This window comes from Chanos chanos, chromosome 7 (genome assembly GCF_902362185.1).
Source record: "Chanos chanos chromosome 7, fChaCha1.1, whole genome shotgun sequence".
Taxonomy (NCBI): domain Eukaryota; kingdom Metazoa; phylum Chordata; class Actinopteri; order Gonorynchiformes; family Chanidae; genus Chanos; species Chanos chanos.
In genome coordinates this window covers 13814481-13829298 of record NC_044501.1, presented here as the reverse complement: position 1 = coordinate 13829298, position 14818 = coordinate 13814481, and the positions used below count along the sequence as shown (strand labels likewise).

General features: G+C 42.9%; 1 protein-coding gene across 2 annotated transcripts in view; it reads left to right on the top strand.

The window, feature by feature from the left end:
* The first annotated feature begins 4401 nt into the window (after positions 1-4401).
* rasa3 (RAS p21 protein activator 3) overlaps positions 4402-14818 on the top strand; it is a 37289-nt gene continuing 26872 nt past the window's right edge. For both annotated transcript variants that reach the window (XM_030779473.1, XM_030779472.1), the window contains exon 1: positions 4402-4539. In XM_030779473.1, coding sequence (XP_030635333.1) covers positions 4485-4539 — 55 coding nt within the window. In that variant the 5' untranslated portion in view covers positions 4402-4484. The remainder of the gene's footprint in view (positions 4540-14818) is intronic.

The following is a 14818-nucleotide window of genomic DNA, read 5'->3' as shown; positions in this document are numbered from 1 at the left end:
AACAGTACAAGCGGCAATAGGATGGAGTGGTGGAAAGACCGGCGCGGATACACAGTGAAAACCCGGGGAGGATTCTTAAAGTGACAGGAGCATATTTTATGCCACAAGGCTCTCCATACTTCCAGAGGTAGCTGTGCTGCTTAGAAATACAACAGAATCAGTGTATTGCACTTCTTTTACATGACGGCAACAGTTAAAACATTTGAACGTCTATCTGAAATTACTTAACATATGGATAAAACTTTGGTATAAAATCGTAATATTTTTAATGATGATGAAAGTCCATTTCTTCTATATTTTGTAAACGAACTTAATTTCAACATAAAATCCATAACTAGAAAATAACAAAACGGCCACGGACTATCTATACGAATTGTCATTTCTGTCTTATTTTATCTATACCTGGCTCCGAGTATGCGAGACCTCTAAGACCCTTGTAATCACAGTACAAAGAAGCAGTCAAAATTCTTGACCGCAAAACACAAGGCTAACACCACTGCAACCTGCTGAGTTTCCGTTATTTCACTATGCACTCAGAAATCTCTTTGGTTTTCAGTGTCATGCACTTTGTGGCTCCACGCTAGGGGGATCTTTGTTTGCATGTATTCAGATCAAGACAGCACAGTCTCTTGCGCCTCCACTTGAAATCCGGCACCTTAGCCAGATCTGTGTTCCCCTCTAAAGAAGCAAAGAAATGGCCCGGCTCTGAAAAGCTGTAGCTGCTTCTAATGTCTGTCCAGTCAGGTTATGTGCAAAACACATAATACGATACGCTCTAGTATGTGTTTTGCAACCCAAAACACATGCCAGCTGCGCACGTATTGGTCCAGCTTTGAAACGAGTACGTAAAATATTTGGACTCGGTCTTGATATGGTTTCGATTTGGTCGTAATATGGTCATTATATTTCGGTGACCTGAGATTTGTGCTTTCGGTGAACATTGTCATTGCCCAGATAAATGTCATAAACAGGCATTTTGTCAGACCGACATTGCATTAGTGTTTAACGGTGCTCCCACAATGAAAAAGGACAAACCGTTCATAACCGCTAGATGGCAGTATGTCCAAATAAAAAAAATACCAAGTACACAGTTCTTGCACAAACTGTGGCCTAGACGGTATGAGAAAGAGACTTGCTGTTGCAAACATGCTGCTTTAATTTTGAGAATCAAGTGCTGACTTGGCAGTGTGAAGTGTTAAGTACATAAGCTTTCATGACCTTGACTTTTCAGTGTTGGTTATATTATGCAACAAAATGCTAATGATTGGTGATACACGTAGCCTGGGCCAGAGTGAGCCGAGTTCTAACATTTTAGTGGATCTTGCATTGAGTAAACCACTGATATCAACATTTACAAGCTGTTTGTTGCAATTTAGTCCACGTTATCAATAAGTTACTGTTTAACCGGACTCACTGAACAGTATAAGTAACTATTAGAAAACTAAAAAAGATCTTAAAAATCACACAGTGCTTTTAGATTAACATTTAATATTCTTCGATTACATTTTCATACATAGACTACGCACAGAAAACAGATGTGGGTCATCCCCCCAATACACACGCGACTTTAGAAAATGCAACACGGCTGATACTACAAGTAAAACAAGTTTGTTGAACTTGAGACCTGTGGAGTTCACTCATTTTAGCACTTGTAGCTACAAACCTCATTATGTTTCACTGTATCTTGATATATGTAAGTACAAAAGGTTGGATCAAATTAGTTTCATCACATTATATTACCTTATAATCTATAAAGAAACTGATATTGGATCCAAAAATATCCACAATGGGGAGGTTGTTTTTTTGTTTTGTTTTTTTGGGGTTTTTTTATTTAGTTGTTTCAATTTTGATCTGAATTTCTATTGGTGTGAAAACCCTCTTGCTATGAACCTTACTGTTGGTACTATGAACCTTACTGGTGGTAGGCACACGAGGGGCTTTGATTAGTGGATGGCATACTGCTGTGGCCTCTCCAGTGCTATTCCTAGTCTTATTTTCAGCAGCGTTTGGGTTAGCTGAAGCAAAGACAGATGGAGAGATTGTCATGTGTAATGGGCTGTGGAAGGGACATAGGGGTAAGGCAAAACAGGATGCATTATTCCACAACAGCAAAGGGTCAGGGGGCCATAAGGGCTGACAACATACAGCCAACCACATCCTCAAGATTTTGCGTAGTAGATTCTTGTACTAACTGAAAACTAAATGATATACTTAGGTGGAGCCAATAATTTGATCGTGATAATAATTATCCATTAAACTGCAATGAAAATCTTACAGAAGATGTGAATTTTTATCCATAATTTTGTATGCTGCTTTATTTGTGCTGTCTTAGAATGACAGGGAGAGGCGTGCTTGAAATATCATCTCTGTAATGGTAAGATCAGCTTTTCACATGCTAATCTCCATCTGGCTCCCTTTCTCTCTCTCTCTCTCTCTCTCTCTCTCTCCCTCCCTCTGTCTCTCTCTCTCTCTCTCTTTTTCTTTCTCTATCCATCTGCCCTTCCCTCTTTTTTTCTCTCTCTCTCTCGCTGAATGTGTGTGTGTGTGTGCATGCGTGTCTTAGAGAGAAGTTCTGGTATTCCTCAGGATTCTCATTTTTCATTGATGGGTAGCTATTTTTAAAGGCTCTCCTCCTCCCCCTCCCCCTAGCTTTTTTTTTCCTTCTTCTTTTTTTTTTTGCTCTTTAACTTTTGCTGTGAATTAAAACAGTGGTCGGCATCCCTCCATTAATCAGCCTAGGCTGAACATCTGTCCTCTTGTTTTACAATACCTCTTACTCACATGATTGAAGTGCCTGCACACGCACACACACACGCGCGCACACACACACACACACACACATACAGACCCCCCCCCCACACACACACACACACACACACAGAAAAATCACATTCACACCGGAAGGGAGAGGTAGGTCCATCACAAAAAGGTACCCACTAAGTACATCCTTAACAAGTCTGCTTACACCCTGTTCATGCATTACACCACTGTCTACATTTTGTGCTGAATCTATATAGTCAGGAAGAGTACCCACAATCACACACACACACACAAACACACACACACACAGTGGTTTACCACTGGGCGTTGCCACCACTGCTAAAATAAAAAACATGAAATAAACGTCTGGTGGAGCCCCTATAGCGAGCACATTCTTTTAGTGAGTGGTTGCATGTTCCTCAACAACATCCGTTTGAGCTGAGACCTATCCCCTGATTTGCATGTGCCTCTCGTTTGTGACACTTTTGATGACAGCCCAGACTTCATTGCTTTTGAACAGTTAAACAGCCTCAGTCTGAAAGACACTTTAAAAGAGAGAGAAATACAAAAGACTTCTACTTTCAGGTTTCACACAACTGGCAGTGCATTTCCTAAAGGGAGCAAGCTAGCCTCAGAGGGTTGAATCAAGCTGACGTGAGGGGATTGGAGTCATATAATTAGCTTAGGGGCTATTTTGAAGGAGTCAAATGCTAATCCCGAAGTCATGGCGATTGGGAGCGGAGCCCACGGTCAACCGTCAGCTCTTCTTCGTCATCGCTGGCAACGGCTGTTTGGCCGATTAGGTGAAGGCTGCTCAATGCAGGACAAATTGGGGAGACAGCCCAATGAGATTAAGGTGTAACAATTACATTTCCAAAAGCCTGCTCAGTCATGCTATACCCATATCAGACAAGGTCAAGCTAAACTCAGGGACAGGGTCAATGGAGCATCGCCTTATACATGGCCATTCATTCATGGATAGGAAATGAGCCCCTATTATAGTGCTAAATCTACTCTGAGAAGATTTTGACTGTATCTAAAAAACACATCCCAAGACTAGTATAAGAACATGTTGTGTCTTTTTACAGACTGTGTTCAGCATCAGTGCTCACAGCAACTGTAATCTTTGTAATCCTCTACTGAAAATGATTACATTTCCTTCTGAAAACCTTCTCCCATGAGATTACGAATTCGCATGACTGATTTACAAGACACCAAAAACAGAGCGTACTTTCCTTATAAAACAAGCATTGATATGAATGGTTTAATATGGTATTATAGTAAGGGATGGTCATACGTGTTGTCAGAATACATTGCAGAGGATATAAATGAACACGCTCTCTTTGTGAGAGCTGAGGCATGGATATTGTTTTTTTTCACTCGTACTCAACGCAAACCAGTGAAACAACCACTTAAGACACAGCCTTGCTGACATTGGTCCAATCGCAAACAAAGGGGGACTAGTTTTTCTCAATTTGATCCGCCCATTGCGTGACGTCCCCTCGCTAACATTCAATCGGTTGCTGAGAAGACTGGATGCAGCCCCGCCCTCTAAAAAATGTTCGAGTTTGAGCAGAGTGCTTTTGCTCTGGGTTTGGGGTATGCTGTTTGGAACTAGCAGGCTAACCGTACGCCCTGGAATAGACTTGCGCTGGGGAAAGACATAGTACAGTGGAGGAGCGTCTCCATTCTGCACCTAATAGGGAAAGACCGGAGCAGTGAGCATGGCGGTCGAGGAGGAAGGGCTCCGAGTTTTTCAGAGCGTCAAAATAAAAATAGGTAAGCGATTAGACAGGACAAAAAATACTAACATCTTTTCAGTAACGGGTCAAAAGGCAGCGAGTCAAGCGAACGCTGGCGCACGAGACCACTTTCCATATTCTAATTCAAATCACACGCTCACGCAACATTGACGATCTATTGTGAGAGAACGAGGAACGAGTAGCATGGAATATGAGTCATAAATACATATGACGATATTATTACAATACATAAAATATTATGTTATTAGTGATGGAATTCATTCACTGTCTTTACAAATGTATCACAGTAAATTGCGCATTGTTATTAAAAGCATGAGCACAAAAATACTCTCATATTACTTGTAGACGGTACAGTACGGAGATAAAGACAAGCCTGGGTATGCTGCCAGTAAACAGCTGCATATCCAGATGGTAGAGCCACTTTCGCCGCGCTTTGCCTCGGCTATAAGCAGGATTTAAACGAGACCGTTAGGGTTTTGCGTTTGGTCGTCCACATTTGGAATTGTGTCACAAATATATAACCCCAACATCTCTTCACCGATTGACTGTGCAACCGATTGAGTAAGTGACGCTCAAAAGAACAGTGGCAAGAGCATGTCCCACTCGACATTATCCGAATGCGCTCCCTCTGAGATAAATTGTGTTTGTGAGGTACGTGAAATTGCTAACAAATTCTCACGGCTGTGAGATGCGTTTCACTGCGCAGAACAGTATCGGAATTTTTTCATGTTTCCCAAGCTTTTCTTTTCACCACGGATCTATTCACATGGAGAATGCCACCTACTCAGTTGGTTAACATCGTGCCAAATTGAATACTTAAACTCAGAAGTGCCGGTACGCATTTTCATTTGATACAGTTGAAGCACAGTTGCTCTTCCCCGATTCTGACATTTCGGTGGGACTTGAAGTACTGTGGTTTTATGTGTGGGTGTAAGTATTGTTGTTATGACTTAAAACATGAAACAAAAGTGAGACGAGAAAGAGAGAGAGAGAGAGAGAGAGAGAGGAAGGTTTACGGTGGGGTGTGATGCCCACGGCCAGCCAGTAGGTACTGACACTGACGGATGTCAGATAATCAGTTGGACCACTTCTGCGCCTCAGATAACGACCTATTCTTTATAAATGCATGGAGAACTTCACAACACGTTAAAACACTGTTATTACCGTTGCAGATGAAAAAAAAAAAAAAAAAGATATCACCATCGAGAACACGACTTACATACTACTCAAACCTAACCTCTGCGCGCAATTGTTGACGCGTTTTCGAAAGCCCCTCGAAAAGCGATATTGCACTGTATGAATTTACCGCAAGACCACACATTGCCAAGCCACGTGCTTCCTCTGTGCAAGGGGCGTCAAAACAGCACGTTGGTTTTACTGCATACACATTTGGTCTTTCGATCCTTTCTATTTTTCAAACGTTTAGAACGTGTAAATGATGCATGTGGCACAAACTGGTACTGGTTTTAATCACTTCGAAAGATGACGTGTCTTCAAAAGATTTCTGCAAAATACTTTTGAATTTAGGCGGTATCACCATAAGTGGTCCTCAAAGCCACTGACATAGAAATATATTGAGATAGGACCATGACTAATACTACTGCTTTTATTCGTGCCCACTGTCAGCCCTTTGCACAGGAATTCTAGTTTTCAGGACCTGTATCTGAAAACAGAAGTAATTCTTGGAAAGTGAATTTGCTTTATGAAGTGAAACCTTAAAAGATAGCATCTGTGCCGTCACAGATGGTATCCTGAAAAAAAAGAGGTTTGGGAAGAAAAGTTGAAAATATACAAGTATTTTTGTATTCTGTTATCAGTTACAACCATCAATATTTGCATGGGTCAGTTGCCACCATTTCTTAAAACCTCCTTTATCGGATGCAGTTACAACCAGTGGTCAGTTGTGCATGCTGATGTGACTGCCATACCCCTGCCCGATCTCTTTCATCTCAGCACAAAGTCGGCGGCTTGCGTGTTTTAGCGGTCGAGGCATCCTTGTCATCTGGTTGCTTGTCAACAGCAGTAATACAGAAGAGCTTTCAGGTTCATTGCACAAAGATTGCTACATGGGAAACTGCAACAGGTTTGTGTCAATGTGGCCTTGAATCAGTCACACAAGTGAAGTCTCGTAGGGAGTTATGAATCAAGCTGCAAATTTTATTTAATTCATAAGAGGGCCATTGTTGTAGATGCCAGTCACCTAATAGTGAGTCATGCTAAAGTAGCACACATTTTGCACTGGATGTAGCTGTTTGTGTCTTCCTATGGATCTCTTCGTACATTCGCATGACCTCGTCATTGTTTTGAAGATGAATCAAATGTCCCATCTCTGTTGCTGTTAGTGTAAACACTGCTGATCCACACGCTATCTTCATTTAACTCCATGCCAACACATTCAATCTGCATGTGTTTACATAATACAGTGGTGTGGTCAGGTTGATCCTTGGGTACGTGTGCTGTATGGTGGCTTGTGGTTCTTTTTTTTTTTTCTTTTTTTTTAATAATTTTTTTTTTTTTTTAACGTCACTGCCTGTCAGGTTTTGCCACCATTTCAGAGTTCATGCAAACATTTGTCTGGTTGTTTTGCATGAGTTTTTGGCAAGCCAGTTAGAGATCGTTGTAGATGGGAAGAGGAAATGAACTGAAATCTTGTTGTCTATTTTTTTTTAATGTTATCTCTCATCTGTGAGGCACACGCCCTTTTTCAGGGGAAACTCGGTTTGGCTGTGCAGCACAATATTCACACACAATGTAGAGATTTTTCAGTTTGTCAGCTGCAAAATCTCCACATTGGCACCAAGATCCAACCTTACATTGAGGGATTGATAACTTGTGTATTTCCATAAAGTGGGCATGAATATAGACTTTGTTGACTTGAGATTGGACCGGTACATGGAAATACAATACTTTTTATTTCTTTATGTAATTCCGAACTGGTCGTCTTTTGCATTCACACTTGTTCAGAGCCTCCAACAAAAAGGTCTTGAAGAACAGTGGCTTTTGATAATTTGTGACCACACTAAAGTCACTCTGTAATGGAAGTGTACAACTGAACCTCTCTTATTCCATGATATGGGTTCTTGTTATTCTTGAGATGTTCTGTCCCTGTTTACTGAGGTTTTAGAGGTGTTTCCTAGCATTACATGGTTTATTCTGCCTTCCAGTGTGATGTTTCTGTCTGGAATTTGGTTTTATAAGGATATAGCCAGTGTTAAACTGCATTTTATTTCACTGTAATTAACGCTGTAATTACTATGTAAATGCAATTGTGTTTGTCTCTCTCATGTAAAATGGAACTTGAACCTGCCTGATCATTGTTACTTGATTGTTTATAGAAAACCTTTAACTGCAGTGATACCTTGGAGCTTGGATTATTGAATAATTAATCACCGCATAATTGGTTTGGTGTGCATTGATAATTAGTGCAGCGAGACTGTGCACCATTGTTCATGGAATGGGCCTGAGAGATTGGATCAAATAAAAAAAAAAGAAAAAAAAGAAAGCTAACTCTTAAGAGACAGTACAGAAACGGGCAAGCTATAACGTTGTTGTGTCTAGAGAAGAGACTTGGATTAAATCAGTTTATTCATGCCGCTATGACAATCAAAGATTAAAATCCTTTTCTGGTAAATTCCACTCAGGAATAGAGGTTTCTTGATTGTTTTGCTTCGTATGAAGAGCTCTGTCCCTGGCTTCCTGAAGGAACATATGATTGAAGGAAGCAGCACTGGATACTGGAGACGAGGGTTGCTGGGGAGGGGAAGGGGGGGTGGGGGGGAGTGCCGTTTCTTCTGGTAGGGGGAGCTGAAAGGAAACAGGAAATGGCCCCCAAATCACTTCCTGATTGGCTGAATGAACTATAAAGCGGTTTGTGTGTACGTGTGTGTGTGTGTGTGTGTGTGTGTGTGTTTTTTTCCTCTTTTCCCTCAGTAAACTAATGCAAACCAGATGGACTTTGAGGTTGCATTTTCACATACAACTGGTCCAAAGTGTTTTATGCTATTTCCATGTTTTACTCAGGCCTCAGATTTTGAGTAGATGGATCCAACCAAGGTCCTGGCCCAGCAGAAGGGGCCCTGAGCATTACGCGGCTAATGGAGCAGGAGGAGATCAGTGGTCATGTTTGGAACGGAGACACAGGAAAGAAGAGGCCAGGGGGAGGTGTGGTTTTGCTGCGTGGGTGAGAGATGGACGTGGGTCTCACAGAGCAGGAGTCTTGAGTCACAGCCTCGTCTTTAGGAAGCGGCGGGGGGGGGGGGGGGGCAGAAGTACAGCGAATTGAGGGCTGAGGTACTCTCAGTTTCCGCTGGGGCCTCCCTGGCACCCGGCCAGTAGAGTTTCCCCAAATGTCCTTTACGTTTTTTTTTGTGAAAAGAAAGAGGAAAAGAGGATGGAGGGGTGCCGGGAGTGACAACGTCGTGACCTGACCCCTGATGAGCCCTCACGGTCCCTGCCCTGACTGGTAACGCTGGTGTCACACTACTAATTCAGAACGATACAGGGAGAACATTTTGGCATCCAAAAGGAATTTCACGTCACAACAGTGGAGAATTTAGCCTCTTTTTGTCTGGAGTTGTAGTTAAGTATTTTGCCCAGTAACGTTAGTGCTGCCAAAGTTTATGAGTCAAGGTTTTTGACCAGTCAACAGTCGCCGACAAATGATTGTTTTTCATCAGTTGAGATCTCCTAACATTACTTTATCCTTGCCCGTTATATCTGGGGTTCAAATCTGTGTCTTGCTTAATCGTTTGTTTGAAGATCTGAACATGTCCGTCCAAGTGTTTACATTTGCGACGCATGTATTCAAATTCCCCCTTGTTATAGTCCATTTTTCCTAGAAGGGGCAATGTGGCAGTCATATCTGTTGATGGACCCACACAGTTTGTGCCTTGTCTTTAAACAAGTTCGTCAAGGTCTGGTAGAGTCACACGCTCACCACCTCTAGCATGGCTTTGCTTTCAGACCCACCTTGAACCTGTACCGGGCTATGAATAATGGGCTCTCAATGGACCAGGCTCTGTAAATAGGGGTAGATGAGGGTCAGTTTAACTGACAGACTCTCTGTCCTTGACAAGTGCACCTGAGCCCTTCAAATGTTGGCAGCTCAGGCTCATTAGATGGTCCCCACCCTCCAGCATTACCAAGCTAAGACCAGAGTAAAGCCGCCGCTAAGCTGAGGCTGAATCTGTCACACTGACACTGTGAATGAACCACTACTGAACCCGTCTGCAGGTCCTAATCACTATACTGGGAATGGTGCCCTAACCCTAACTTCAAAAATACTGTGACGTTTCGACAAATCAATCCATCTGAAACGCGGACACAGGTGACACGGCGCTGTCATTTTCGGAGCTCAAAGTGGGTTTTTTTTTAGGTTGACAGTGTATCTCATGCTTCTGTTTTGTAGAATTTTAATCTGATGAATGTAATTGTTAAGAGAAATGACACAAGCTGTGTTTTGAGGTTTAAGGTTTTGGAATTTTCTCTGACGTTTATGGGATGTTCTCTGTGTTGTTTTCACCATCTATATATGAGTGTGAAAGCCAGAGATTTTAAGAGGAACATAACAGGAAATATATATAGCTAGAATGTCAGCTATCCTTGTGTATTTGTTTGGGAAACCTGCTGATCATACACTCACCCCTCCCACTCACACACACAGACGCACACACACACACACACACACACACACATTTCCCAACACCCCCTTCATTGGGTTTCACAGACTTAGCCTGGGAGGGAAATGCCATTTGTAACATTAAACCCACTTCCTGCTATGATCCACTGGTTTGTTGACACCAGTTTGGACAAGTCCAGAGCACTCCTGGATATTTGTCACATGTGCTCCCCTGTAAAGGGGCTTAGCTTAGCTCTTAGACCGTGTGGACCAGCAGGGGTTATTGTATGGTTATTAGCTTTCAAGATAACAGATGCATTCCTGTTGTTAAAATCTTCAGTTTTGTGGACAGTTGAAACAGGAAAACAGTGACAACTAGCTGTTGCTGGATTTAACCACATCTCATAACTTTAAGGTGTGTTAAAGAAATTATTTTTGTCTTCGCTAAAACGGATTTTATTGTAGCTAAACTGGTAAAAATATGGCGTCAGCTTGACTTTTGGTTTGTAGGCGAAGTTTTTTGTAGCTGTTAAAATAGCTTCTTTAGTCTAAGCAAGCATGTGGTTCATGCTGTGACATTGTTATCTGTCGTCAGGCCTTCATTAGATCAGGTAACTTAAACCATGTCGACAGCATGTTTTCAGAACGTTTACCTGTAGTTGTATGGTTTGTAATCAGACTGGAAAGTTGTGAATGGCACCCAGACATAACTGACCTGACTGAGACATATTCATTTCAAAATGGAATTGCAGAATGACAGCAGCATACTACCAGACTTCAGTGTGAAAGCATTTCATAGTGCAAGCGTTTTCAATGTGAAAGAATTTCGTTGACTGAAACCTTAATTTGTAATCTCTAACCTAACTTAAACCTTCCCTCGAAACCCCTTCCCACATTCAGAAAAGCTTTCATGCCCAAAGGAATTCTGTCACTGGTGTGGTACAGCCCATTATCACGGCACTTGTAACACACACCAACAGCTTTTCAGATCTCTGTTTGGGACTGATTTTGTCTGGAACTGAAGACCTGTGTTCAAGTAGTCTTATGTGGTCTTCAAATGCACAAGGGTATAATGAGGAAAATAAAAGGCCTAGGAAAAGGGTGTGTAGCCTGGGAAGTGACCGAGTGACTTCTACTACCATCATCAACCCCCCCCCCCCCCCCCCCCCCCCCCCACAAAATGCCCCAAGGGCACTGCTGGAGAACAAAGTGTCTCTGTTCTGATGGTGTCAACCCTGACACAAGGGACGTGTTAGCGTTAGCGTTAGCGTTCACTTAACTTGTAGTGATTTGTGGCAGCTGGCCACATGGGGAGTCATTTTCTGAATGGACTGGTAGTTAGCACTGAGTAAATGAGTTTGTGTTCTTGTCATTTTGGCTTGGTTTTGGAACCTACTCCTCCCTTTTCACTCTGCCCTACTAACTTCTTCAGCTCTGTCCCTGCCTTTTAAACTAGCCTACATCTTGGATGCAGTTGGAATTCCTTTCTTACTATCTCATTTCCTGTTGTCGCTCTCTCTCTCTCTCTCTCTCTCTCTCTCTCTCTCTCTCTCTCTCCCTTTCTGTCTGTCTCTCTCATTTGCCCACTCCCCTTCTCTTCAAATGCCTTTCTGTTTTGCTATCTGTCTATCACTACACCCCTCCTTGTCTCGCTCTCTCTGACTAGTGGGCTTTGGGCTTTCCCAGGCCTTGTGGGGGAGGTAAGAGTTGATCGCCACACTGCTGGGAGGGCAGTTGTCCAATAACTAAAAACGGGCAAAGAGGAGGTACTTAGTGCTCAGTATGTATTTTTCAGTGTGTGTGTGTGTGTGTGTGTGTGTGTCTTGTGTGGGAGAAAGAGAGAGATTGTGTGTGTGTGTGAATGCGTGTGTGTGTGTGTTTCTTTTTTAACAGTCATTTGTCTCTTTCTGTTTCTTCAACACTATAGCCAGCGCTTTCTTGTCTTTTCAACCACTTCTACCATCATCTCCTCCTACGCATTTCTGTTCTCTGCTCGCCTCAACCCCCTATCCCCAGACCTCCCTCCCTCCCTCCCTCTCTCTCTCCCTCCCTCTCTCCCTCCCTCCCTCTCTCCCTCTCTCTCTCTCTCTCTCTCTCTCTCTCATGTTGACACTTTCTTTTTCATGTCAGTCATGCTCCCACACAGCATCTCACTTTCACTCACCTATTTTTTTCACCTCTTTCTTTCTTTCTTTCTTTCTTTCTTTCTTTCTTTCTTTCTTTCTTTCTTTCTTCTCAGTCGGCTGCCTGCCCGTAATTACTCTAACGTGTTAATTTATATTCTTCGGTGCGTGTACGTTTGTGTGTGTGTGTGTGTGTGTTTGAAAGTAGTGTTGGGGTGTTTGGGTGTGTTTGTATTCTAGCTTTTTTCTTTATGCTGTGTGAATGCTCATTTGACAGCTGGAGGAGGGTAGTGCACCATGGCTTTTCATGTTTACGTTAGAGCCTAATTTACATGTGAATGTCACATTTGAACCTTCATATGTTCAATCCGCACTTGTATATGAATGACGGGTTATTGTGACATTTCATCTCCTGAGTGGAAACAGTCATTATTTTTATCTTGAGGAGAGAGCTTTTGTGTGGTTTTGTTTTTTCACAAATAGTGATTTATGTCTTTTCACCTTTCTCAGTAAGGAGAGTGTGAGAGAATGAGTCAGCTGTGCCCCTAGGCAAAAAAAAGAGTGTGTGTGTGTGTGTGTGTGTGTAAGTACAGACTGAGACAGACGGCTGTGATAGTGATAAAGAGATAAAGAGATGAAGAGGGAAGGAGACAAACAGCGATAAAAAGATAGAGAGAGAGATTGAGAGACAGAGAAAAAGAGAACGAGAGAGGGAGAGAAGTGATGTAAGCTCTATAAGTGACAAGCCGCGGGATGACGGCTTGTGGTTGAAGTGCATCATTTTGAGGTGTCCCCCCCCCCAAAAAAAAACCCACACACACACACAGAGATCCACACACTTACACACATAGATCTACACAGTGGCACACATATGCTCTCACACATAGATTCACACACTCATGCCCACATAGTCTCACGCCATGCCGGCAGACACAGACAGGCCCTTACTCATGCAGACTGACTGCCCAGCACCCCCCAAAACAGGAAACTTTTCCTCCTGCGTGTCTATTACCATGGCGATGAGAGAACAGTTCCCATAGGCTTCTCACTTTTCTCTTTTTCTGTCTTTCTCTCTCTCTCTCACACACACGCGTGCGCACACACACACACACACACACACATCAAACTTTCATTATTGCATGCAGTAACAGCACCACTCACACAAACACTCGACTGAGAGTGCGTTCACAATCCACCACTCTCATTAAATAGTCACACACTCAACACAGAGAGAACATACACTCTCTGACACACTTACACAACAGTCACACACTCAGCAGAGAATACATACACTCTCTGACACACTTACACAACAGTCACACACTCAACACAGAGAGAACATACACTCTCTGACACACTTACACAACAGTCACACACTCAGCAGAGAATACATACACTCTCTGACACACTTACACAACAGTCACACACTCAACACAGAGAGAACATACACTCTCTGACACACTTACACAACAGTCACACATTCAGCAGAGAATACATACACTCTCTGACACACTTACACAACAGTCACACACTCAACACAGAGAATACATACACTCTCTGACACACTTACACAACAGTCACACACTCAACACAGAGAGAACATACACTCTCTGACACACTTACACAACAGTCATACATTCACTAAGCGTAAACCCATGCGAAGAGAACTCTAATACTCTGACAGAGAATACACACGTGCTCCATCAAACCGACAGAATGGTCATATGCCCAGAGTGAATACACACACACTTAAACACACATACAGAGCACTCAAACGCTCTTAGAGAGTGCATATACAGTCTAATGTGCTTACGGAACATATGCTCAACAGAGAATAGTTACACTCTTCAACACACTTACAGGATACACACACACACACACACACACACACACACAGAGCACACATACTCACACATGCACAGACAACACACACATGTGGATACAGAAATTGGGCATTCATACACACATCCAGTACACACACACTCACACTTGCACAGACAATGCACACCTGTGAACACAGAAACTAGACACTCATACAAACTACATGTCAGATATGCAAAAACAAACTAGACACCGTTCAGTGGGAAACTACAGGTCCCTGTTCTCTCTCTCTCTCTCTCTCTCTCTCTCTCTCTCTCCCTCCCTCTCTCTATCCCTGGTGCTGGAGTTAGGAGTAGCAGAGGGGAAACAGATGCGGGGCATGGAGGTTGGACTTCCTGTTTTGATGTTTTCCTGTGGCGAGAAGACATGTAGCGTCTGGTGTGAGCACTCTGGGAAGCTTAGAATAGCCTGTGTGTGTGTCTGGGTCAGAGAGGTGTGTGTGTGTGTGTGTGTGTGTCTGTGCGTGTGTGTGTGTGTGTGTCTGGGTCAGAGAGGTGTGTGTGTGTGTGTGTGTGTGTGTGTGTGTCTGTGTGTGTCTGTGTGTGTGTCTGGGTCAGAGAGGTGTGTGTTAGTGTGTGTGTGTGTGTCTGGATCAGAGAGGTGTGTGTTTGTGTGAGTGTGTCTTGGTCAGAGAGGTGTGTGTGTGTGTGCATGTGTGTGTGTGTGTGTCTGGG